Source organism: Somniosus microcephalus, chromosome 4 (assembly GCF_052327205.1).
Source record: "Somniosus microcephalus isolate GS21.2 chromosome 4, FLI_Smic_1.0, whole genome shotgun sequence".
Classification (NCBI taxonomy): domain Eukaryota; kingdom Metazoa; phylum Chordata; class Chondrichthyes; order Squaliformes; family Somniosidae; genus Somniosus; species Somniosus microcephalus.
In genome coordinates this window covers 36,896,752-36,920,515 of record NC_140990.1, presented here as the reverse complement: position 1 = coordinate 36,920,515, position 23,764 = coordinate 36,896,752, and the positions used below count along the sequence as shown (strand labels likewise).

The 23,764-nt window shown below is 49.5% G+C and overlaps 1 protein-coding gene across 1 annotated transcript in view; it reads right to left on the bottom strand.

Moving 5' to 3' along the window:
• Window positions 1-23,764, bottom strand: part of LOC147118636 (uncharacterized) — a 37,488-nt gene that overhangs the window by 5,333 nt on the left and 8,391 nt on the right. The window contains exon 3 of the mRNA XM_085984516.1: window positions 22,017-22,023. Coding sequence (XP_085840642.1) covers window positions 22,017-22,023 — 7 coding nt within the window. The remainder of the gene's footprint in view (window positions 1-22,016; window positions 22,024-23,764) is intronic.

Genomic DNA, 23,764 nt, shown 5'->3' with positions numbered 1-23,764 from the left:
TGTTAGTAGTGAGCCACATTCTGTACTGGGGGAGACTGCTTTCTATTTTGGTGGCTTCAGCCTTTTACATAGAAACATAGAAGATAGGAGCAGGAGTAGGCCATTCGGCCCTTCGAGCCTGCTCCGCCATTCAATGAGATCATGGCTGATCATCCAAATTCAGTACCCTGTCCCTGCCTTCTCCCCATATCCAACTCTTTCTTGAATATATTTAATGAACTGGCCTCCACCGCCCTCTGTGGCAGAGAATTCAACAGCTTCACCACTCTCTGGGTGAAGAAATTCCTCCTCATTTCTGTCCTAAATGGCTTACCCCTTATCCTTAGACTATGACCCCTGGTTCTGGACTCCCCAGCCATCAGAAAACTCCTTTCTGCATCTAGTCTGTCCAGACCTGACAGAATTTTATAGGTTTCGATGAGATCCCCTCTCAATCTTCTAAACTCCAGTGAATATAAGCCCAATCGACAGAATCTCCCCTCGTACGTCATTCTTGCCATCCCAGGTATCAGCCTGGTGAATCTTCGCTGCACTCCCTCCATGGCAAGAACGTCCTTCCTCAGGTAAGGTGACCAAAACTGCACACAACACTCAAGGTGCGGTCTCACCAAGGCCCTGTACAACTGCAGCAAGACATCCTTGTTCTTGTACTCGAACCCTCTTGCTACGAAGGCCAACATACCATTTGCCTTCTTAACCGCCTGCTGCACCTGCATGCTTACCTTCAGCGACTGGTGCACAATAACACCCAGGTCTCTTTGCACTTCCCCTTCTCCCAATCTATTGCCATTCAAATAATAATCTGCCTTCCTGTTTTTGCCACCAAAGTGGAAAACCTCACATTTATCCACATTATAGTGCATTTGCCATGTTACTGCCCAATCACCCAACCTGTCCAAATCATACTGGAGTTTCACGACATCCTCCTCACAGCTTACCCTCCCACCCAGCTTTGTGTCATCTGCAAATTTGGAGATATTACATCCAATTCCCTCGTCCAGATCATTAATATACATTGTGAACAGCTGGGGTCCTAGGACCGATCCTTGCGGTACCCCACTAGTCACTGCCTGCCACTCGGAAAACGACCCGTTTATTCCAACTCTTTGCTTTCTGTCCGCCAACCAGTTCTGTATCCAAGTCAATACCTTGCCCCCAATCCCTTGTGCCTTAATTTTGCATGCCAATCTCTTATGTGGGACCTTATCGAAAGCCTTCTGAAAGTCCAAAATCCACTGGTTCTCCCTTATCTATTTATCAGTTACATCCTCAAAAAATTCCAGCAGATTAGTCAAGCATGATTTACCTTTTGTAAATCCATGTTGACTTTGTCCGATCCTGTCACTGCTTTCCAAGTGCTCTGCTATTACATCATTTATAATAGACTCTAGCATTTTCCCCACTACTGCTTTTTCTCTACCACCTTTTTTGAATAGTGGGGTAACATTAGCTACCCTCCAATCCATGGGTACTGTTCCAGAGTCTATCGAGTTCTGGAAGATGACCAGCAGTGCATCTACTATCTCTAGGGACACTTCCTTAAGTACCCTGGGATGTAGACCATCAGGCCCTGGGGATTTATCGGCCTGCAGTCCCATCAATTTTCCTAACACCATTTCCCTACAGATACTGATTTCTTTCAGTTCCTCCCTCTCATTAGATGCTATGTTCCCCGGCATCTCTGGGAGGTTATTTGTGTCCTCCTTTGTGAAGACAGAACCAAAGTATGTATTTAGTTGGTCTGCCATTTCCTTGTTTCCCATTATAAATTCCCCTGATTCTGACTGTAAGGGACCTGTGCTTGACTTCACCAATCTTTTTCTCTTCACATATCTATAAAAGCTTTTACAGTCAGTTTTTATGTTCCCTGAAGGCTTACTCTCATATTCTATTTTCCCTTTCTTAATCAATCCCTTTGTCCTCCTTTGTTGACTCCTAAACTGCTCCCAATCCTCAGGATTATTGCTTTTTCTAGCCAATTTATATGTCCTCTCCTTGGATCTTATGCTATCCCTAATTTCCCTTGTTAGCCACGGTTGAGTCACCTTTTTTGTTTTATTTTTATGCCAAACTGGGATGAACAAATTCTGTAGTTCATCCATTCGGTCTTTGAATGTTTGCCATTGCCTATCCACCGTCAACCCTTTGAGTGCCATTCCCCAATCAATCCTACCCAACTCGCTCCTCAGACCATCGTAGTTTCCTTTATTTAAATTCAGGACCCTAGTCTCTGAGTCAAATACTTCATTCTCCATATTATGATCGCTCTGACCCAAGGGGCCTCGTACAACAAGATTGCTAATTAATCCTTTCTCGCTACATAATACCCAGTCTAAGATGGCCTGATCTCTGGTTGGTTCCTCGACATATTGGTCCAGGAAGCCATCCCGTAAACACTCCAGGAATTCCTCCTCCACAGTATTGTTACTAATTTGGTTAGCCCAATCTATATGTAGATTAAAGTCACCCATGATGACTGCTGTGCCCTGTGGTAAACCACTGTTATCGTTCACAACCGTTCACTATTGTTACACTGTTGTTATCACTGTTTACACTGTTGTTATCACTACACAAGTTTACCTCTTGCCACGCACGCTGTTATACCTGGGCTGACCTCAGCTGACTCCGCCCATGGCGCCGCCTGCTTGCCCAGGTATAAAGGTGATTGCTTGGCCAGTATTCTTCCTTGCTGGAACCGATCACCCACGAGGGTGGGCTTTGTTGTTTAGCCAATAAAAACCTATAGTTACTATCTTAACTCGTCGCTTTTCATGGAATGAATTGATAGGTATATCAATTTTATTGGCTAAATTTTGAAATGGATGGACAGCCCCAGCCAAACGACCAGCCAGACGGCCAGCTACAACAGCCACAGCCAGACGGCCAGCCAGACGGCCAGCAACAACAGCCCCAGCCAAACAGCCAGCCAGCCACAGACGCCAGCAGTGCCTCATGTGAGTTGTGGGGGCGGCCATCTTCTCCGCCATTTTGTCCAACTTCGTGGGGATCCGCGTCATGGGCGCCGCCATTTTGTTCGCCGCACTCGGCCGCCATTTTGTCTCCAGACCCAACCAAACAGCCAGCTACAACAGCCTCAGCAACCGGCCTGGCTGCGAGCCCTCTGACCGCCGTACCTGGATCTAAACCCACAGGCAGCGAATTCAGCCCTCGACTTCGATCACTGGCTGAGCTGTTTTGAATCCTACCTGGGAGCCTCCGGCGTGCCTTCGGAATCTAAACTACGAGTTCTGACCGCCCAGGTGAGCCCTAAAGTATTTGCACTCATCCGGGACCTTGCTACATACGAGGAGGCCCTCGACCTGCTAAAAGAGCAGTACCGGAGCCCAGTAAATACAATGTATGCCAGACACCTCCTAAGATCCCGCTCGCAACAGCCAGGAGAGTCTGCAGATGAATTTTTACGGGCGCTACAAACACTCGGCAGGGACTGTGACTTTAAAGCTGTAACGGCTGCACAACATGCTGAAGGAAATATCCGCGATGCCTTCGTGAAAGGCCTTCAGTCCGACTACTCACGGCAAAGACTGCTAGAATCAAAGGACCTCGACTTGAAAACAGCTGCAGCCCTCGCTCACTCCCTGGAAGTGGCCCATCGGGGCCTCGAGGCGTACTCCAGGTACAGTGCTGCGCGACCCTGGGACTTGGGCCCGACCCCGGCCGCAATACCCCTCGCACCGCCACCCCTGGGGCCTACTACGGCGTCGGTGTCCCGGAATCGATTGGGACCGCCACCCCCGGGACCTGCTGCGGCAGCGGAGCCCCGCGATCGGGCCACCAGCTGTTTTTTCTGTGGCCAGGCGAGACATCAAAGGGCGCGCTGCCCTGCAAGGAACGCGAACTGCTCCGGCTGCAAAAAGAAAGGCCACTTCGCAAACGCCTGCAGGGGGAAAGCCACAGACGCCAGCAGTGCCTCATGTGAGTTGTGGGGGCGGCCATCTTTGATCAAGGCCACAGACGCCAGCATTGCCTCATGTGAGTCATGGGGCGGCCATCTTTGATCAAGGCCACAGACGCCAGCAGTGCCTCATGTGAGTTGTGGGGGCGGCCATCTTCTCCGCCATTTTGTCCAACTTCGTGGGGATCCGCGTCATGGGCGCCGCCATTTTGTTCGCCGCACTCGGCCGCCATTTTGTCTCCAGACCCAACCACCGCCTCACCTGCAGACTACAGCAGCTCACTCAACCATACACTGGCCTCCGTCACGCTTGACCAAGCCCTCCCGCATCATCTGTCCAAGTCCATGATGGACATCGGAGTAAACGGCCATGCCACGACCTGCCTGTTCGACAGCGGAAGCACGGAGAGTTTTATTCACCCAGACATGGTGAGCTACTACTCCCTCACTGTCCGGCCAACGCGCCATCGGATCTCGATGGCGTCGAAGTCACATTCAACTGATGTCAGCGGCTACTGTGTGGTGACCCTGTCGGTTAGGGGCACGGAATATAAAAACTTTAAACTTCTCGTCCTGCCCCAGCTCTGCGCTGCCGTCCTACTAGGGCTGGATTTCCAATGCCACCTCCAAAGTGTCACTCTGGCATACGGTGGACCCCTCCCCCCACTCACAGTCTACAACCAGCAGGTTTTAAACCGCCCGCCGCATACCACCTGCGGCCTCTCCACTCTCAAAGTCCCACCCCCCTCCTTGTTCGCTAACCTCACCCGCGACTGTAAACCCGTCGCTACCAAGAGCAGGCGGTACAGCGCCGGGGACAGAGCTTTTATTAGCTCTGAGGTGCAGCGACTCCTGAAAGAGGGCGTCATCGAGGGGAGCAACAGCCCCTGGCGTGCCCAGGTCGTCGTCGTTAAGACCAGCAATAAACACCGCCTGGTCATCGACTACAGTCAAACCATAAACCGGTACACCCAGCTGGACGCATACCCACTTCCCCGCATATCTGATATGGTAAACCAGATTGCACATTACCGGGTATTCTCCACCATCGACCTTAAGTCGGCCTATCACCAACTCCCTATCCGCCCTGAGGACCGCCAGTATACTGCCTTCGAGGCGAATGGCCGCCTCTACCACTTCCTTAGGGTTCCCTTCGGCGTCACCAACGGGGTTTCGGTCTTCCAAAGGGAGATGGACCGGATGGTTGACCAGAACGCGCTGCAGGCCACGTTTCCTTATCTAGATAACATCACCATCTGCGGCCACGACCAGCAGGACCAGGATGTTAATCTGGAGAATGCGCTCCCTCATGGAGCTCCCCCTTCCCCACTGTCAAAAGGCACTGAAGAGAACCCTGGGGCTCTTCGCTTACTATGCCCAATGGGTGCCCAATTATGCGGACAAAGCCAGACCCCTCATGAAGTCAACCTCCTTCCCCCTGACACCAGAAGCATACGCAGCCTTCTCCCTCATAAAAGGAGACATTGCGAAGGCCACAATGCACGCAGTGGATGAGTCCATCCCTTTCCAAGTGGAGAGCGATGCATCCGACTTCGCCCTAGCTGCAACCCTAAACCAGGCGGGGAGACCTGTAGCCTTCTTCTCAAGGACCCTCCAGGGCCCTGAGATCCGACACTCTTCTGTCGAGAAGGAGCCCCAGGCAATTGTGGAAGCGGTATGACGCTGGAGGCATTACCTGGCAGGCAAACGATTTACCCTCCTCACCGACCAGCGTTCGGTTGCGTTTATGTTTAACAACAAGCTGAGGGGCAAAATCAAGAACAACAAGATCTTGAGGTGGAGAATCGAGCTCTCCACCTAAGAGTACGATATCTTGTACTGGCCTGGTAAACTCAACGAGCCCCCTGATGCTCTATCACGAGGTACATGCACCAACGCGCAAGTTGATAGACTGCGGACCCTCCACAACGACCTCTGCCACCCCGGGGTCACTAGACTTTACCACTTCATTAAGGCCCGCAACCTGCCCTACTCCATCGAGGAGGTCAGGACCATGACCAGGAACTGCCAAGTCTGTGCCGAATGCAAACCGCATTTCTATAGGCCGGACAGAGCAAGCCTGATCAAGGCCACCCGCCCCTTCGAGCGCTTGAGCATCGATTTTAAGGGGCCCCTCCCATCCTCTGACCGTAATGTGTACTTCCTCAACATTATTGACGAGTACTCCCGTTTCCCCTTTGCCATCCCCTGCCCAGACATGACCAGCATCACGGTCATCAAATGCCTGAACGACCTCTTCGCCTTGCTCGGGTTCCCGAACTATATACATAGCGACCGGGGCTCATCCTTCATGAGCGAGGAACTTCGCCAGTTCCTGCTGGCGAGAGGTATTGCGGCGAGCAAGACCACCAGCTACAACCCCCAGGGGAACGGCCAGGTGGAAAGAGAGAACGCGACAGTTTGGAAGGCCGTCCTCTTAGCCCTAAAGTCTAAGGGCCTCCCAACCTCTCGCTGGCAGGAAGTCCTCCCAGCAGTGCTCCATTCCATCCGGTCACTGCTTTGTACTGCCATTAACGCCACCCCTCATGAGCAAATGTTGGCTTTCCCCAGGAAGTCGACTACGGGAACCTCGCTACCAACATGGCTGACTTCTCCGGGGCCCGTCCTGCTGCGGAAGCACGTAAGGACCCATAAAACGGACCCCCTGGTCGAGAGGGTGAACCTCCTGCACGCCAACCCCCAGTACGCCTACGTGGCATACCAAGACAGGCGGGAGGACACAGTCTCCTTGCGAGACCTCACACCCTCGGGCACCCCGGAGATACCACCGTTACCCCCCACCACTCCCCCAAATCCAGCTCCTGTAGGCGGCATGCCGGAACCCCAGGAGCCTCCATCGGCCACGCAGACACCAGCATTAACATCGGATACTGCACCACCGCCGCCGCTGCTGCGCCGATCAGAAAGGCTTACGAGGCCTCCTGATAGACTGACATACACGAACTAGTGGTACACTTCACCCCGCCGGACTCAATTTTAAACAAGGGGTGAATGTGGTAAACCACTGTTATCGTTCACAACCGTTCACTATTGTTACACTGTTGTTATCACTGTTTACACTGTTGTTATCACTACACAAGGTTACCTCTTGCCACGCATGCTGTTATACCTGGGCTGACCTCAGCTGACTCCGCCCATGGCTCCGCCTGCTTGCCCAGGTATAAAGGTGATTGCTTGGCCAGTATTCTTCCTTGCTGGAACCGATCACCCACGAAGGTGGGCTTTGTTATTTAGCCAATAAAAACCTATAGTTACTATCTTAACTCGTCGCTTTTCATGGAATGAATTGATAGGTATATCATGCCCTTATTGCACGCTTCTTTAATTTCCCTTTTAATGCCATCCCCAACCTCACTGTTTGGAGGTCTATATACCACTCCCACTAATGTTTATTTCCCCTTGGTATTTCTCAATTCTACCCATACAGATTCCACATCATCAGAGCTAATATCCTTCATTACAATTGTATTAATCCCTTCTTTAACCAGTAATGCTACCCCACCTCCCTTTCCTTTTTGCCTATCTTTCCTGAATATCGAATACCCCTGGATGTTGAGTTCCCAGTCTTGGCCATCCTTGAGCCACGTTTCCGTAACCCCAACCAAATCATATTCGTTTACCTCTATTTGCACAGCCAATTCATCCGCCTTATTACAAATGCTCCTCGCATTAAGACACAAAGCCTTCAGGCTTGTTTTTTTAACACTCTTAGACCTATTAGAATTATTATTTATTGTGGCCATGTTTGATTTAAACCGTTAATTTCTTTGACTGCCACTTTTGTTTTTCTCCTTCCTATCTTTTGCTTTTATCCCTGTTTTCCTTTCCTCTGTCTCCCTGCTCAGGTTTCCAACCCCCTGCCATTTTAGTTTAAACCCCCCCCCGTACAGTGCGAGCAAACCTCCCCGCAAGGATATTTGTCCCGCTCTGGTTCAGGTGCAACCCGTCCGACTTGTACTAGTCCCACATTCCCCAGAAGCAGGCCCAGTGATCCAGGAAACTAAAGCCCTCCCTCCTGCACCAACTCTTTAGCCACGCATTCATCTGCTCTATCCTCCTATTCCTATACTCACTAGCACGTGGCACTGGGAGTAATCCAGAGATTACAACCTTTGAGGTCCTACTCTTTAATCTGCTACCTAGCTCCCTAAATTCTTGCTGCAGGACCTCATCCCTCTTCCTACCCATGTCGTTGGTCCCAATGTGAACCACGACCTCTGCCTGTTCACCCTCCCCCTTCAGAATGCCCTGCAGCCGTTCAGTGACATCCTTGACCCTGGCACCAGGGAGGCAACTAACCATCCTGGAGTCACGTCTATGGCCACAGAAACGCCTATCTGTTCCCCTTACAATAGAATCCCCTACCACTATTGCTCTCCCACTCTTTTTCCTCCCTTCCTGAGCAGCAGAAGCACCCCTGGTGCCAGGAAGTTGGCTGCTGCTGCCTTCCTCTGGTAAGTCATCCCCCTCAACAGTATCCAAATTGGTATACCTGTTTGAAAGGGGGATGGCCACAGGGGTCCCCTGCACTACCTGCCTGTCTCTACTGCTCTGCCTGATGGTCACCCATTTCCCTTCTGCCTGTGCAGCCCTACCCTGCGGTGTGACCAACTCACTATACGTGTTATCCACGACCCTCTCAGCATCGTGAATGCTCCACAACCCATCCATCCGCAGCTCCAGCGCCTCAATATGGCCCATTAGTAGCTGCAGCTGGATGCATTTCTGGCACATGTGGTCATCAGGGACACTGGCAGCGTCCCTGAATTCCCACAGAGCAAGAGGAGCATAACACGGGGCTGGGCTCTCCTGGCATGACTTACCCCTTGAATTAATTTAAATTAATTCAATACCACCAGTTAACGATATACTCTAGGGCGCTTATTTACCAACTGTCCCCACTACACAACAGAGACCCTAGAAAATATAAACCACAGAATTTAAGCTTGTAATGAAAAGGAGAAAGAAAGAAATACTCACCAACCAATCACTTACCTGCTTCCTGGTGACGTCACACTTGGATTACTTTTTACCTCTCTCCCCTGCTGTTGAATTGGTCGGGCCTCGTTCGCTGAATCAGCCGCCGCTGCCCAACTGCCGCCGGTTTTTGAAACTCCTCAGCTGCTCGCTCGCAGGTCCGCTCTGGTCGGGCCTCGTTCGCTGAATCAGCCGCCGCTCCCCAACTGCCACCGGTTTTTGAAACTCCTCAGCTGCTCGCTCGCAGGTCCGCTCTGGTCGGGCCTCGTTCGCTGAATCAGCCGCCGCTCCCCAACTGCCGCCGGTTTTTGAAACTCCTCAGCTGCTCGCTCGCAGGTCCGCTCTGGTCGGGCCTTGTTCACTGAATCAGCCGCCGCTCCCCAACTGCCGCCGGTTTTTGAAACTCCTCAGCTGCTCGCTCACAGGTCCGCTCTGGTCGGGCTCATTCTCATCCTCCAGCTGTACAACCCAAGAGACCTCTGCACTCCTCCAACTCTGGCCTCTTGTGCAACCCCCACTTCCTTTACTCCACCATTGGTGGCCATTCCTTCAATTGCCTAGGCCTTAAGAATTTTGGCCAAGCTTTTAGTCACCAATTCTAATGTCTCCTTCTTTGGCTCAGTGTCAATTTTTGACTGATTCCACTGTTGCGAACCGCCTTGGAATATTTTGCTATGTTAAAGGCGCTATGTAAATGCAAGTTGTTGATGCTGTGCTACAATAGGCCTCAACTTTGCCAGACAGAATCAGCCAGGGATGGTGGCTGTGATGCTCCCCATGGTAGAAATGCTGGCAGCTCACTGTATAGGCTCACAAGCTCAGAATTACCATTTGACAAAGTACTGGAGGGAAAACAGTGACTGGGGCTCAACTCCACCATCACGCAGCACCTTCAGGAGAGAAAATTCAGAGCCTGCGATGAATCTGGATTTCAAACGGCGAGTGTGTGGGATGGGGGAGAGTGTGTGGGACGGGGGAGAGTGTGTGGGACGGGGGAGAGTGTGTGGGACGGGGGAGAGTGTGTGGGACGGGGGAAGATTGTGTGGGACGGGGGAAGATTGTGTGGGACGGGGGAAGATTGTGTGGGACGGGGGAGAGTGTGTGGGACGGGGGAGAGTGTGTGGGACGGGGGAGAGTGCGTGGGACGGGGGAGAGTGTGTGGGACGGGGGAGAGTGTGTGGGACGGGGGAGAGTGTGTGGGACGGGGGAGAGTGTGTGGGACGGGGGAGAGTGTGTGGGACGGGGGAGAGTGTGTGGGACGGGGGAGAGTGTGTGGGACGGGGGAAGATTGTGTGGGACGGGGGAGAGTGTGTGGGACGGGGGAGAGTGTGTGGGACGGGGGAGAGTGTGTGGGACGGGGGAGAGTGTGTGGGACGGGGGAGAGTGTGTGGGACGGGGGAGAGTGTGTGGGACGGGGGAGAGTGTGTGGGATGGGGGAAAGAGTGTGTGGGATGGGGGAAGAGTGTGTGGGATGGGGGATTTACAGCTTAGGAGGGGCAAGAGAGGAAAGAATGTTCCCGAGAAACTAGAACTGTCTGTTCAGAATTTCTATCCTGTACTTCCAGAGATTACATTTGTAAATTATGAGGACAGATTGCACAGACTAGGCTTGTTTTTCCATGAATATAGACGATTAACAGGTGATGTAATTGAGGTGTTTAAGATGATTAAAGGAGTTGATAGGGTAGATAGAGAGAAAAACCCTCGTAAAACTGAGGTCAATGGGAATCGGGTGAAAACGCTCCACTGGCTGGAGTCATACCTAGCACAAAGAAAGATGGTTGTGATGGTTGAAGGTCAATCATTACAGCCCCAGGACATCGCTGCAGGAGTTCCTCAGGGCAGTGCCCTGGGCCCAACCATTTTCAGCTGCTTCATCAATGACCTTCCCTCCAACATGAGGTCAGAAGTGGGGTTGTTCGCTGATGACTGCACAGTGTTCACTGCCATTCACAACTCCTCAGATAATGAAGCAGTCCATGCCCGCATGCAGCAAGACCTGGACGATGTTCAGGCTTGGGCTGATAAGTTGCAGGTAACATTCGCGCCACAGAAGTGCCAGGCAATGACCATCTCCAACAAGCGAGAGTCTAACCACCTCCCCTTGACATTCAATGGTATTATCATCGCCAAATCCCCCACCATCAACATCCTGGGGGTTACCATTGACCAGAAACTTAACTGGACCAGCCACATAAATACTGTGGCAACAAGAGCAGGTTAGAGGCTGGGTATTCTGCGGTGAGTGTCTCACCTCCTGACTCCTCAAAGCCTTTCCATCATCTACAAGGCACAAGTAAGTAGTGTGATGGAATATGCTCCACTTGCCTGGATGAGTGCAGCTCCAACAACACTCAAGAAGCTTGACACCATCCAGGACGAAGCAGCCCGCTTGACTGGCACCCCATCCACCACCTTAAACATTCACTCCCTCCACCACCACCAGCGTACCGTGACTGCAGTGTGTACCATCTACAAGATGCATGGCAGCAACTCACCAAGGCTTCTTCGGCAGCACCTCCCAAACCCTCGACCTCTTCCACCTAGCAGGACAAGGGCAGCAGGCGCATGGGAACACCACCACCTCCAAGTTCCCCTCCAAGTCACACACCATCCTGACTTAGTATATTGCCGATCCTTCATCGTCGCTGGGTCAAAATCCTGGAAATTCCTCCCTAACAGCACTGTGGGAGTACCTTCACCACACGGACTGCAGCGGTTCAAGAAGGCGGCTCACCACCACCTTTTCAAGGGCTACTAGGGATGGGCAATAAATGCTGGCCTTGCCAGCGATGCCCACATCCCATATACGAATAAAAAATAGTGAGCAATTTTGGCAGATGAGAGCAGGACCCGATAATGCTTGATGTGGTCCAGCCAGATCTGGCGGTGAATGGCTAAACCAGTTGTCCGCCATATCCGTTCAAGTCTGCGTCCCTTGGACTTAAGGGAGCGAAGATGAGGGCCGTACCAGGGGGACCGGCCAGGGTGAGAGAGAGTAATTGTTTTAATAGGGACTAGGGCATCAAAGGTGGTGGTGAGGGTGTGGCTGAGCAGATCAATAGCTGCAGAAATGTCATGGTGAATGGAGGGCCAGAGGCTGGACAGTTGGGATTTCATAAGGACAATTGTAAGAGAGTTGGGAGAGAGTTTTTTTCAGGGGCGGACACAGAAGGGTTGGGGGATGTGGGTGGAAGGGGGATGTGGGTGGAGAGCGAGATGAGAAAGTGGTCAGAGATGGTCTTATCTGCAATTGACACGATGGGAGTAGCGAGGCCATGAGAGATGGCAAGGTCGAGGGGGTGGCTGTGAATATGGGTTGGGGAGTTTACGTGGAAGGAGAGATTAAGGGAGGACAGGAGGCTCAGGAACTCAGAGGAGAGAGAACATGATGAATTAAGAAATCACACAACACCAGGTTATAGTCCAACAGCTTTATTTGAAATCACAAGCTTTCGGAGCGCTGCTCCTTCACCTGACGAAGGAGCGGCGCTCCGAAAGCTTGTGATTTCAAATAAAGCTGTTGGACTATAACCTGGTGTTGTGTGATTTCTTACATTTGTCCACCCCAGTCCAACACCGGCATCTCCACACCATGAAGAATTAAGATGGAGGTTGAAATCACAGAGGATGAGAAGTCGTTCGGTGCAGAGGCTGAGGGAGGAGAACAGTGAAGAAATCTCAGTAATAACATTTTTATGGTACTTGGGTGGGCGGTAGAGAACAAGAATTATAAATGGAGGAGAAACTGCTGGAGGAACAGAACAGAAGGAGGCCATTCGGCCCATCGAGTCTGCACTGGCTCTTTCGAAGAGCAACCCAGACAGTCCCACTCCCGGCTCTTTCCCAGATCCATGCATTTTTTCTCCAACTATTTATCCAGTTCCCTTTTGAGGTTACTATTGAATCTGTATCCACCCCCTATCAGGCAGTGCATTCCCAATCCTAACCACTCCTTGTGTAAAGATGTTTTTCCTCATGCCTCCACTGGTTCTTTTGCCAATCACCTTAAATCTGTGCCCTCTGGTCACCGACCCTTCAGCCATTAGAAACAGTTTCTCTTTATTTATGGGAATGGTGACATAGTGGTCATGTTACTGGTAATCCAAAGGCCTGGACCAATGATCCGGAGCCATGAGCTCAAATCCCACCACGGCAGCCGGGGAACCCGACTTCAGTCAATTCAATAAATCTGGAACAAAAACAGTTCAGGTGACCATGAAACTACCAGATTGTCAGTAAAACCCATCTGGTTCACTAATGTCCTTTAGGGAAGGCAATCTGCTGTCCTTACCCGGTCTGGCCGATATGTGACTCCAGACAATGTGGTTAACTCTTACCTGCCCTCTGAAATGGCCCAGCGAGCCACTCAGTTGTAACGAACCGCTCTGATTCACCACACGGACTGCAGCGGTTCAAGAAGGCGGCGCACCACCACCTTCTCAGGGATATAGACAGGTTAACTGTGAAGGATTCGAAAATTTCATACATCTCCCCCCCCCCACCCCCCCGAAGATTTATTTGGTTTATAAAAGAAACCCTGGTCAGACTGAGTTTTAAAATCCAGGGCACAACAAAATGGCTGCGGTCAGACCTCGTGACCGAAAGCCTGTCAGTTTCAATTCGGACCCTGGCAAGCTAACAGCTTGTGCATTTCAATGTCTGCAGCAAGGAGATCACGAAACCAGACAAGACCTTTGCATATGCATTGGGGACAAACCCAATTACAATCAGACCTACGCATAAAGGCCATCAAGGTGTTTGCTCAAACAATCAAAATAATCAGCGGGGCCATCGAGACTGGGCTGGCCCCCATCAAAGAACCTGTTCGACAAAGGAGAGCGGTTGCAGAACCGGCAGGAACCGATTACCGGCCATCCAAGTCGATGGGCCAAGATCGACACCTTCTGTTTAATTCCAGCCCGCTCAAATCAGACAAAAGAATGAGCTGATTGAGCACAGAGATAAGGACTACCGAGGGGGGTATAACTAGCCTCTCGAGAAGTCATTCTCTCTCTCTCGCCTCGCCTCCTGCCTCACCATCAACCAAGGAAGAAGACCATCGAAGGAGAGCCCGTCCAGAGAGGTAGGATACCCTGTCAGAGACCTTTTAATTACTGGGGTATCTCTACCTGGACGGTGAAGTCTGTGCAACAGCGGGACCACATGACATCGGCAGGCAACAGGGCAAAGGAGCAAGGCTTTCTTTCAACATCTCGGACCGGTGAGCATTATACTTCTGACCCATCGCAAGATAATCTAGCTAGGTGTAGAGGGTGGGAATTAAGGGGAATGCTGAATTGTCATTTCAGCCATTTTCCCTCGATGTGCCGTTTTCTCCTCCCTTGTTAAGTGTAAGTGTACTGCATTCCTATCATCTTTTTGTATAGTATTGTTATCTTATTTTCTCTGATAATAAATTTTGGTTTTCTTTGTACCAAACCACTGGTCTGCTCGTTTGTCTATATCGCTATCTGCCAATAAGCCCGGGGATCAGAACTAAGGGGTGAGCGATTCGAACCGCTCAGAGATAAAGCAGTCGGAGACATAACCGACTGGCCAAAGCAAGTAGCAAAACTCCCTTACAACTGAGTGGGCGATAAGGTGGCAGATGGAGTATAATGTAGGGAAATGTGAGGTTATTCGCTTTGGTAGGAAGAATAGAAAAACAGAATATCTTTTAAATGGTGAGAAACTATTAAATGTTGGTGTTCAGAGATTTAGGTGTCCTCGTCCAGGAAACATAGAAAGTTAGCCTGCAGGTTGTTGCAATGGGATGTTGGCCTTTATTGCAAGGGGGTTGGAGTGTAAGAGTGAGGAAGTCTTGCTACAATTGTACAGGGCCTTGGTGAGACCACACCTGGAGTACTGTGCACAGTTCTGGTCTCCTTATCTAAGGAAGAATATACTTGCCTTGGAGGCGGTGCAACGAAGGTTCACTGGATTGATTCCTGGGATGAGAGGGCTGTCCTATGATGAGAGATTGTGTAGAATGGGCCTATACTTTCTGGAGTTTAGGAGAATGAGAGGTGATCTCATTGAAATATATAGGATTCTGAGGGGGATTGACAGGGTAGATGTTGAGAGGTTGTTTCCCTGGCTGGAGTGTCTAGAACTAGGAGCCATAGTCTCAGGATAAGGGGTCGGCCATTTAAGACCGAGATGAGGAGGAATTTCTTCACTCAGAGGGCTGTGAATCTTTGGAATTCTCTGCCCCAGAGGGCTGTGGAAGCTCAGTCATTGAGTATATTCAAGGCTGAGAGATTGATTTTTGGAATCAAAGGATATGGGAATCGGGCGGGAAAGTGAAGCTGAGGTCGATGACCAGCCATGATCTTATTGAATGGCGGAGCAGGCTCGAGGGGCCACATGGCCTACTCCTGCTCCTAATTCTTATTCTTTTCTCGAGGGCAACTAGGGATGGGCAATAAATACTGGCTTTGCCAGTGACGCCCACATCCCGAGAATGAATTTTAAAAACATTCTAGACTGCAACAATACTGGCCAGTTGCCCAATCTGATCAAAGTGCAGATGGCTGGTGCTGACAAGATACAGATCAGCAGGAGTCGGATCTGAGGCAAGAGGAAGTGGTGCGGATGGATGGAGGACTGAGGGACCTCGGCAAGAGCCTGTGCATCATCATGGGTGCCTCCAGGGGTCTGGGGAAGAGGCTGTCCCTGGTGCTGGCTCCCAGGCTGCTGGCTGGCTCCCACCTGGTGCTGATGGCCAGGTCCGGGGACAACCTGCGGGAGGTGCAGCGCCAGGTGCTGGAAGCAGCGACTCTGCTGGGCGGCGGGTTGAGGGTGAGCCATGTGGAAGCCAAGCTCAGCGAGGCAGAGGCGGTGCAGCGGGTGCAGAGCTCGGTCACTGGTGGCCAGGACCAGGACGGACCTCCGGAGCGGCTGCTCCTCATCAACAACACGGGTGAAGGCCGGAGGCTTGTTGATCAAATTAAGGCTCACGGTATTAAAGGGAGTGGGGCAGCGTGGATAGGAAGTTGGGTAAAGGGCAGAAAATAGAGAGTAGTGGTTAATGGATGTTCTTCAGACTGGAGGGATGTAAACAGTGGTGTCCCCCAGGGTCAGTGTTGGGACCATTGCTCTTCTCAATATAGAGAAATATTCTGGGCTTGGGTTTATGGGGCAAGATCAAAATCTCTAGATGATGCCAAAAAAGGGACCTTGGCCAACTGTGAAAGGCCCGTCAGTGACTTCAGTGAATACACAGGTTATAAATGGGGCAGGGAGATGGCAGATGCAGTTTAATGCAGAGAAATGGGAGGTGATACATTTTTCTTCCTCCTAAAATCTAAAAATTGTACATGAAATGGTAAAACTTTGAAAGGAGTAGAGAAGACTTAGGGTGTAAGATTCTAGTGAACCCCTTGTCCTATTAATCTGTAGATTCAAGTGTCCAGAGTCACCAACTTTAATACTCCATTAAGAAGTTTATGAGTTTATACCGTATCGGCTTTGGGTTAAATAATGTGGTCATCGAGGCAAACACCACGTATCCCATCAAACATTCCCAGGGCAGGAACAGCACAGGTTAGATACAGAGTAAAGCTCCCTCTACACTGTCCCATCAAACACTCCCAGGGCAGGTACAGCACGGGTTAGATACAGAGTAAAGCTCCCTCTACACTGTCCCATCAAACACTCCCAGGGCAGGTACAGCACAGGCTAGGATTACATTACACAGGATATACGGCACAGAAACAGGCGATTCGGCCCAACCAGTCCATACCGGCGTTTATGCTCCACTCGAGGCTCCTCCCATGTTTTCTCATCTAAATCTATCACCATAACCCTCTATTCTCTTCTCCCACATATGCCTGTCCAGCCTCCCCTTAAATGCATCTCTACGATTCGCTTCAACCACTCCCTGTGGTAGCGAGTTCCACATTCTCACCACTCTCTGGGTAAAGAAGTTTCTTCTGAATTCCCTAGTTGTATTCTTGGTGACTATCTTATTTTGATGGCCTCGAGTTATGCTCTTCCTCACAAGTAGAAAACTTGGGGGTGTGGCAAACAGTGATGATGATATCAATCAACTGTAACAGGACATAGAAAGGCTAGCAGAATGGGCAGACAAGTGGCAGATGGAAATTAATACAGAGCAGTGTGAGGTGATGCATTTTGGCAGAAGGAACAGGGAGAGGCAATATACACTTAATGGCACAGTTTTAAAGAGTGTGCAGGGACAGAGGGACCTGGGAGTTAATGTGCATCGGTCCCTGAAGGTGGCAGGACATATTGAGAGAGTGGTTAGCAAAGCATATGGTACCTTGGGCTTCATAAATAGAGGAACTGAGGACAAAAGTAGAGAAGTTATGCTGAACCTTTATAAAGCGCTGGTTAGGCCACAACTGGAGTATTGCGTCCAGTTCTGGTCACCACACTTTAGGAAGGATGTGAAGGCCCTCGAGAGGGTGCGGAGGAGATTGACCAGAATGGTTCCGGGGATGGGGGATCTTAGCTACAAGGACAGATTGGAGAAGCTGGATTTGCTTGCATTAGAGCAAAGGAGGTTGAGGGGTGATTTGATGGAGGTGTACAAGATTATGACGGGTTTGGATAGGCTAGGCAGGGAAAAGCTGTTCCCACTAGTTGATGGTACAAGGACTAGGGGACACAGATTTAAGGTTTTGGGCAAGAGATACAGGGAGGACGCGAGGAAAAATATTTTTACGCAGCGAGTGGTGATGACCTGGAACTCGCTGCCGACGGAAGTGGTGGAAGCGGAGACACTCAATGTTTTCAAGGGGAGACTGGATAGGCACTTGAGGGAAATAAACTTGCAGGGCTACAGGGATAGAGCGGGGGAATGGGACTGACTGGATTGCTCTACAGAGAGCCGGCATGGACTCGATGGGCCGAATGGCCTCCTTCTGTGCCGTATGACTCTGTGTCTACTCTATCAAAACTTTTCATAATTTTAAAGACCTCTATTTGGTCACCCCTCAGCCTTCTCTTTTCAAAGAGAAAAAAGAGTCCGAGCCCTTTCATCCACCCTCGCATTTCTGGTACCATCCTTGTAAATCTTCCCTGCACCCTCTCCAGTGCTTCTATATCCTTTTTATAATATGGCGACCAGAACTGTACGCAGTACTCCAAGTGTGGTCTAACCAAGGTTCGATACAAGTTTAGCAGAACTTCCCGACTTTTCAATTCAATCCCTCCAGAAATAAACCCTAGTGCTTGGTTTGCTTGTTTTATGGCCTTGTGTTGCTACTTTTAGTGATTTGTGTATTTGTACTCCGAGATCCCTTTGCTCTTCTATCCCAGTTAGATTCTTATTTTCCAAGTAATAAGTGACTGCCCCTTTTTTCCTACCAAAATATAATAGCTCACATTTATCTGTGTTGAATTTCATTTGCCAATTAAATGCCCATTCTTCAAGTGTATTAAAGTCTTCTTGTAATTTGTTGCAGTCCTCCTCAGTATTGACTGTCTCCCCCCTGCCCCACCCCCTTTGGCGTCATCTGCAAATTTAGAAATTGTGTTTTTGATTCCAAAGTCTAAATTGTTAATGTAAATTGTGACCAGCAGTGGTCCCAGCACTGATCCTTGTGGAACACCACCACCCACCTTCTGCCACTGTGAATAGCGACCCTTTACTCCCACTCTCTGCTTTCTGTCCTGAAGCCAGCCAGCAATCCATTCTGCTATTTGTCCCCTGACTCCACATTGCCCTGACCATATTCATTAGTCTATTGGGTGGCACTTTATCGAAGGCCTTTTGAAAATCCAGATAAACTACACCTACTCCATAGGGATAGGACGGGAAAGCAGGGTCGAAGTCATAGAATCATAGAATGGTTATAGCACAGAAGGCGGCCACTCAGCCCATCGAGCCCGTGCCGGCTCTCTGCGAGTCCCACTCCCCGCCCTTTCCCCGTAGCCCTGCAAATTTCTTTACTTCAGGTACTTATCCAATTCCCTTTTGAAAGCGGTGATTGAATCTGCCTCCACCACCCTTTCAGGCAGTGCATTCCAGATCCTAACCACTCGCTGCGTAAAAAAGTTTTTCCTCATGTCGCCTTTGGTTCTTCTGCCAATCACCTTAAATCTGTGCCCTCTGGTTTTCGACCCTTCCGCCAATGGGAACAGTTTCTCTCTATCTACTCTGTCCAGACCCCTCATGATTTTGAACACCTCCATCAAATCTCCTCTCAACCTTCTCTGCTCTAAGGAGAACCACCCCAGCTTCTCCAGTCTATCCACGTAACTGAAGTCCCTCATTCCTGGAATCATTCTCGTGAATCTTTTCTGCACCCTCTCTAAGGCCTTCACATCCTTCCTAAAGTGTGGTGCCCAGAATTGGACACAATGCTCCAGTTGGGGCTGAACCAGTGTTTTATAAAGGTTCATCATAATTTCCACACTTTTGTACTCTATGCCTCTATTTATGAAGCCCAGGATCCTGTAACCCTTTCTCAACCTGCCCTGCCACCTTCAATGATTTGTGCACACATACCCCCAGGTCTCGCTGTTCATGCACCCACTTTAGAATTGTACCCTTTAGTTTATATTACCTCTCCTCGTTCTTCCTACCAAAATGTATCACTTCACACTTTTCTGCGTTAAATTTCATCTGCCACGTGTCCGCCCATTCCACCAGCCTGTCTATGTCTTCTTGAAGTCTATCACTATCCTCCTCACTGTTCACAATACTTCCATGTTTTGTGTCATCTGCAAATTTTGAAACTGTGCCCTGTACACCCAAGTCTAAGTCATTAATATATATCAAGAAAAGCAGTGATCCTAGTACCGACACCTGGGGAACACCACTGTATACCTTCCTCCTGTCTGAAAAACAACTGTTCACCACTATTCTCTGTTTCCTATCACTTAGCCAATTTCGTATCCATGTTGCCACTGTCCCTTTTATTCCATGGGCTTCAACTTTGCTGACAAGCCTATTATGTGGCACTTTGTCAAACGCCTTTTGGAAATCCATGTACACCATGTCAAACCACATTACCCTCATCAACCCTCTCTGTTACCTCATCAAAAAACTCAATCAAGTTGGTTAAACATGACTTGGCCTTAACAAATCCATGCTGGCTTTCCTTAATTAATCCACACCTATCCAAGTGACTGTTAATTTTGTCCCCGATTACTGTTTCTAAAAACTTCTCCACTACCAAGGTCAAACTGACTAGCCTGTAGTTGCTGGGTTTATCTTTACACCCTTTTTTGAACAATGGTGTAACATTTGCAATTCTCCAGTCCTCTGGCACCACCCCCGTATCTAAGGAGGATTGAAAGATTATGGCCAGTACCTCCGCGATTTCCTCCCTCAATTTCCTCAGCATCCTAGGTGCATCCCATCCGCTCCTGGTGATTTATCTACTTTAAGTACAGCTAGCCTTTCTAATACCTCCTCTTTATCAATTTTTATCCTTTCAAGTGTCTCCACTACCTCCTCCTTCACTGTGTCTATGGCAGCATCCTCTTCCTTGGTGAAGACAGATGTAAAGTACTCTTTTAGTACCTCAGCCATACCCTTTGCCTCCATGTGTAAGTCTCCTTTGTGGTCCCTAATTGGCCCCACCCCTCCTCTTACTACCCTTTGACTATATAAATGCCTATAGAAGACTTTTGGATTACCTTTTATAGTGGCTGCCATTCTATTCTCATACCCTCGCTTTGTCCCTTATTTTCTTTTTCACTTCTCCTCTGACCTTTTTATATTTAGCCTGATTCTCAGTTGTATTTACAACCTGCCATCTGTCATACGCGATCTTTTTCTGTTTCATCATATTCTCTAACTCTTTCGTCATCCAGGGAGCCCTGACTTTAGTTGCCCTGACTTTCCCCCTAGTGGGAATGTACCTCAACTGTACCCGAACTATTTCCTCTTTAAAGGCAGCCCATTGTTCCATTACAGTTTTGTTGCCAATCTTTGATTCCAGTTTACCCGGGCCAGATCCGTTCTCATCCCACTGAAATTGGCCTTCGCCCAGTTAAACATTTTTACTCTAGATTGCTCCCTGTCCTTTTCCATAGCTAATCTAAACCTTATGATACTGTGATCACTGTTCCCTAAATGTTCATCTACTGACACTTGCTCCACTTGACCCACCTCATTCCCCAGAACCAGACCCAGCAATGCCTCCTCCCTCGTCGGGCCGGAAACATACTGATCAAGAACGTTCTCCTGAACACACTTCAGAAATTCTTCCCCTTCTCTGCCCTTAACACTATTACAATCCCAGCCTATATTAGGATAGTTGAAGTCCCCCATTATCACTACTCTATAGTTCTTGCCCCTCTCTGTAATTTCTCTGCAAATTTGCTCCTCCATATCTTCCCCACTATTTGGTGGTCTATAGAATACACCTAGTCGTGTAATGGCACCTCTATTATCTCTGAACTCTAGCCATATAGATTCTGTCCTCGACCCCTCCAGGACATCCTCCCTCTCCAGCACTGTAACATTCTCCTTGACCAATACTGCCACACCACCTCCGATCTTTCCTATCTTTCCTGAACACTCTATAACCAGGAATATTTTATACCCAATCCTGCCCTTTTTTGAGCCAGGTCTCAGTTAGTGCCACATCATATTCCCATGTGGCTATTTGTGCCTGCAGCTCCCTGACCTTGTTTACTGCACTTCGTGCATTCACATACATACACTGTAAACCCATCTTAGACCATCCTGTATTCTCTCTTAGTTTGACCTCACCTAATACCTCACTATATCTTACTTTAGTGATCTCTGCCTCTCCCAATCCTGTGAGCACTTTATTTCCCCTTTCTAATGTTTCATCCTGGTGCCCATCCCCCTGCCAAATTAGTTTAAACCCTCCCCAACAGCACGAGCAAACCTCCCCGTGAGGATATTGGTTCTGGCCCTGTTGAGGTGCAAACCTTTGGGCCTGTACAGGGCCCACATCCCCCAGAACCAGTCCCAATGCCTCAGGAATCTAAAGCCCTCCCTTCTGCACCTTCTCTCCGGCGACACGTTCATCTGCTCGATCCTATTTCTATACTCACTAGCACGTGGCACCGGGAGTAATCCGGAGATTACTACCTTTGAGGTCCTGCTTTTTAATCTCTTTCCTAGCACCCTAAATTCTGCCTGCAGGACCTCATCCCTCTTTCTACCTGTGTCGTTGGTACCGATATGGACCATGACCTCTGGCTGTTCACCCTCACCCCTCAGAATATTCAGGGCCCGGGGCCAGGGGAGGCTGTGGGGCTTTAAAAGAAAAAGACTTGCATTTCTATAGCACCTTTCACAACCACCGGATGTCTCAAAGCACTTTACAGTCAATGAAGTACTTTAGAAATGGAGTCACTGTTGTAATGTGGAAAACGCGGCAGCCAATTTGCGCACAGCAAGCTCCCACAAACAGCAATGTGCTAATGACCTGATAATCTGTTTTTGTTATGTTGGTTGAGGGATAAATATTGGCCGGGACACCGGGGATAACTCCCCTACTCTTCTTCAAAATAGTGCCATGCGATCTTTTACATCCACCTGAGAGAGCAGACAGGGCCTCGGTTTAACGTCTCCGCTGAAAGACGGCACCTCCAACAGTGCAGCACTCCCTCAGCACTGCATTGGAGTGACAGCCTAGCTTTATGTGCTCAAGTCCCTGGAGTGGGACTAGAACCCACAGCTTTCTGACTCAGAGGGGACTTATTCCCCTTATTGGACACAAGGCTCTTTGTTTCACAACGCAATGTCTCAGATTTTAAAGATGTTTCATTCACCAGAAAATGACGAAGTACAACATTAAATAAACCTGGAATGAAAAGTTTGTATCAGTGATGGTGACTATGAAACTATCGGATTGTGTAAAAACCCATCTGGTTCACTAATGTCCTTTAGGGAAGGAAATCTGCCGTCCTTACCCGGTCTGGCCTATTGGTGACTCCAGACCCACAGCAATGTGGTTGACTCTTAACTGCCCTCTGAAATGGCCCAGCGAGTCACTCAGTTGTATTCAGAAGGCGGCTCACCGCCACCTTCGAGGGCAATTAGAGATGGGCAATAAATACTGGCCTTGCTGGCGATGCCCACATCCTGTGAATGAATAAAAACACATAGTGGTCAGCTTCAGAACATAAGAATTAGGAGCAGGAGTGGGCCATTCGGCCCCTCGAGCCTGCTCCACCATTCAATAAGATCATGGCTGATCTTCCAAATCAACTCCACTTTCCCACCTGATCCACATATCCCTTGACTCCCCTAGAGTCCAAAAATCTCTCTCAGCCTTGAATATACTCAACGACTGAGCATCCACAGCCCTTTGGGGCAGAGAATTCCAAAGATTCACGACCCTCTGAGTGAAGAGATTCCTCATCTCAGTCTTCAATGATCGACCCCTTATCCTGAGACTATGCCCCCTATTTCGGGACTCTCCAGCCAGGGGAAACAACCTCTTAGCATCTACCCTGTCAATTCCCCTCAGAATCTTATGTTTCAATGAGATCACCTCTCATTCCTCCAGGTCCCAGCAAACACTCACAGGGCAGGTACAGCACGGGTTAGATACAGAGTAAAGCTCCCTCTACACTGTCCCATCAAACACTCCCAGGACAGGTACAGCACAGGTTAGATACAGAGTAAAGCTCCCTCTACACTGTCCCATCAAACTCTCCCAGGGCAGGTACAGCACAGGTTAGATACAGAGTAAAGCTCTCTCCACACTGTCCCATCAAACACTCCCAGGACAGGTACAGCACAGGTTAGATACAGAGTAAAGCTCCCTCTACACTGTCCCATCAAACACTCCCAGGGCAGGTACAGCACGGGTTAGATACAGAGTAAAGCTTCCTCTACACTGTCCCATCACACACTCAAAGGACAGGTACAGTACGGGTTAGATA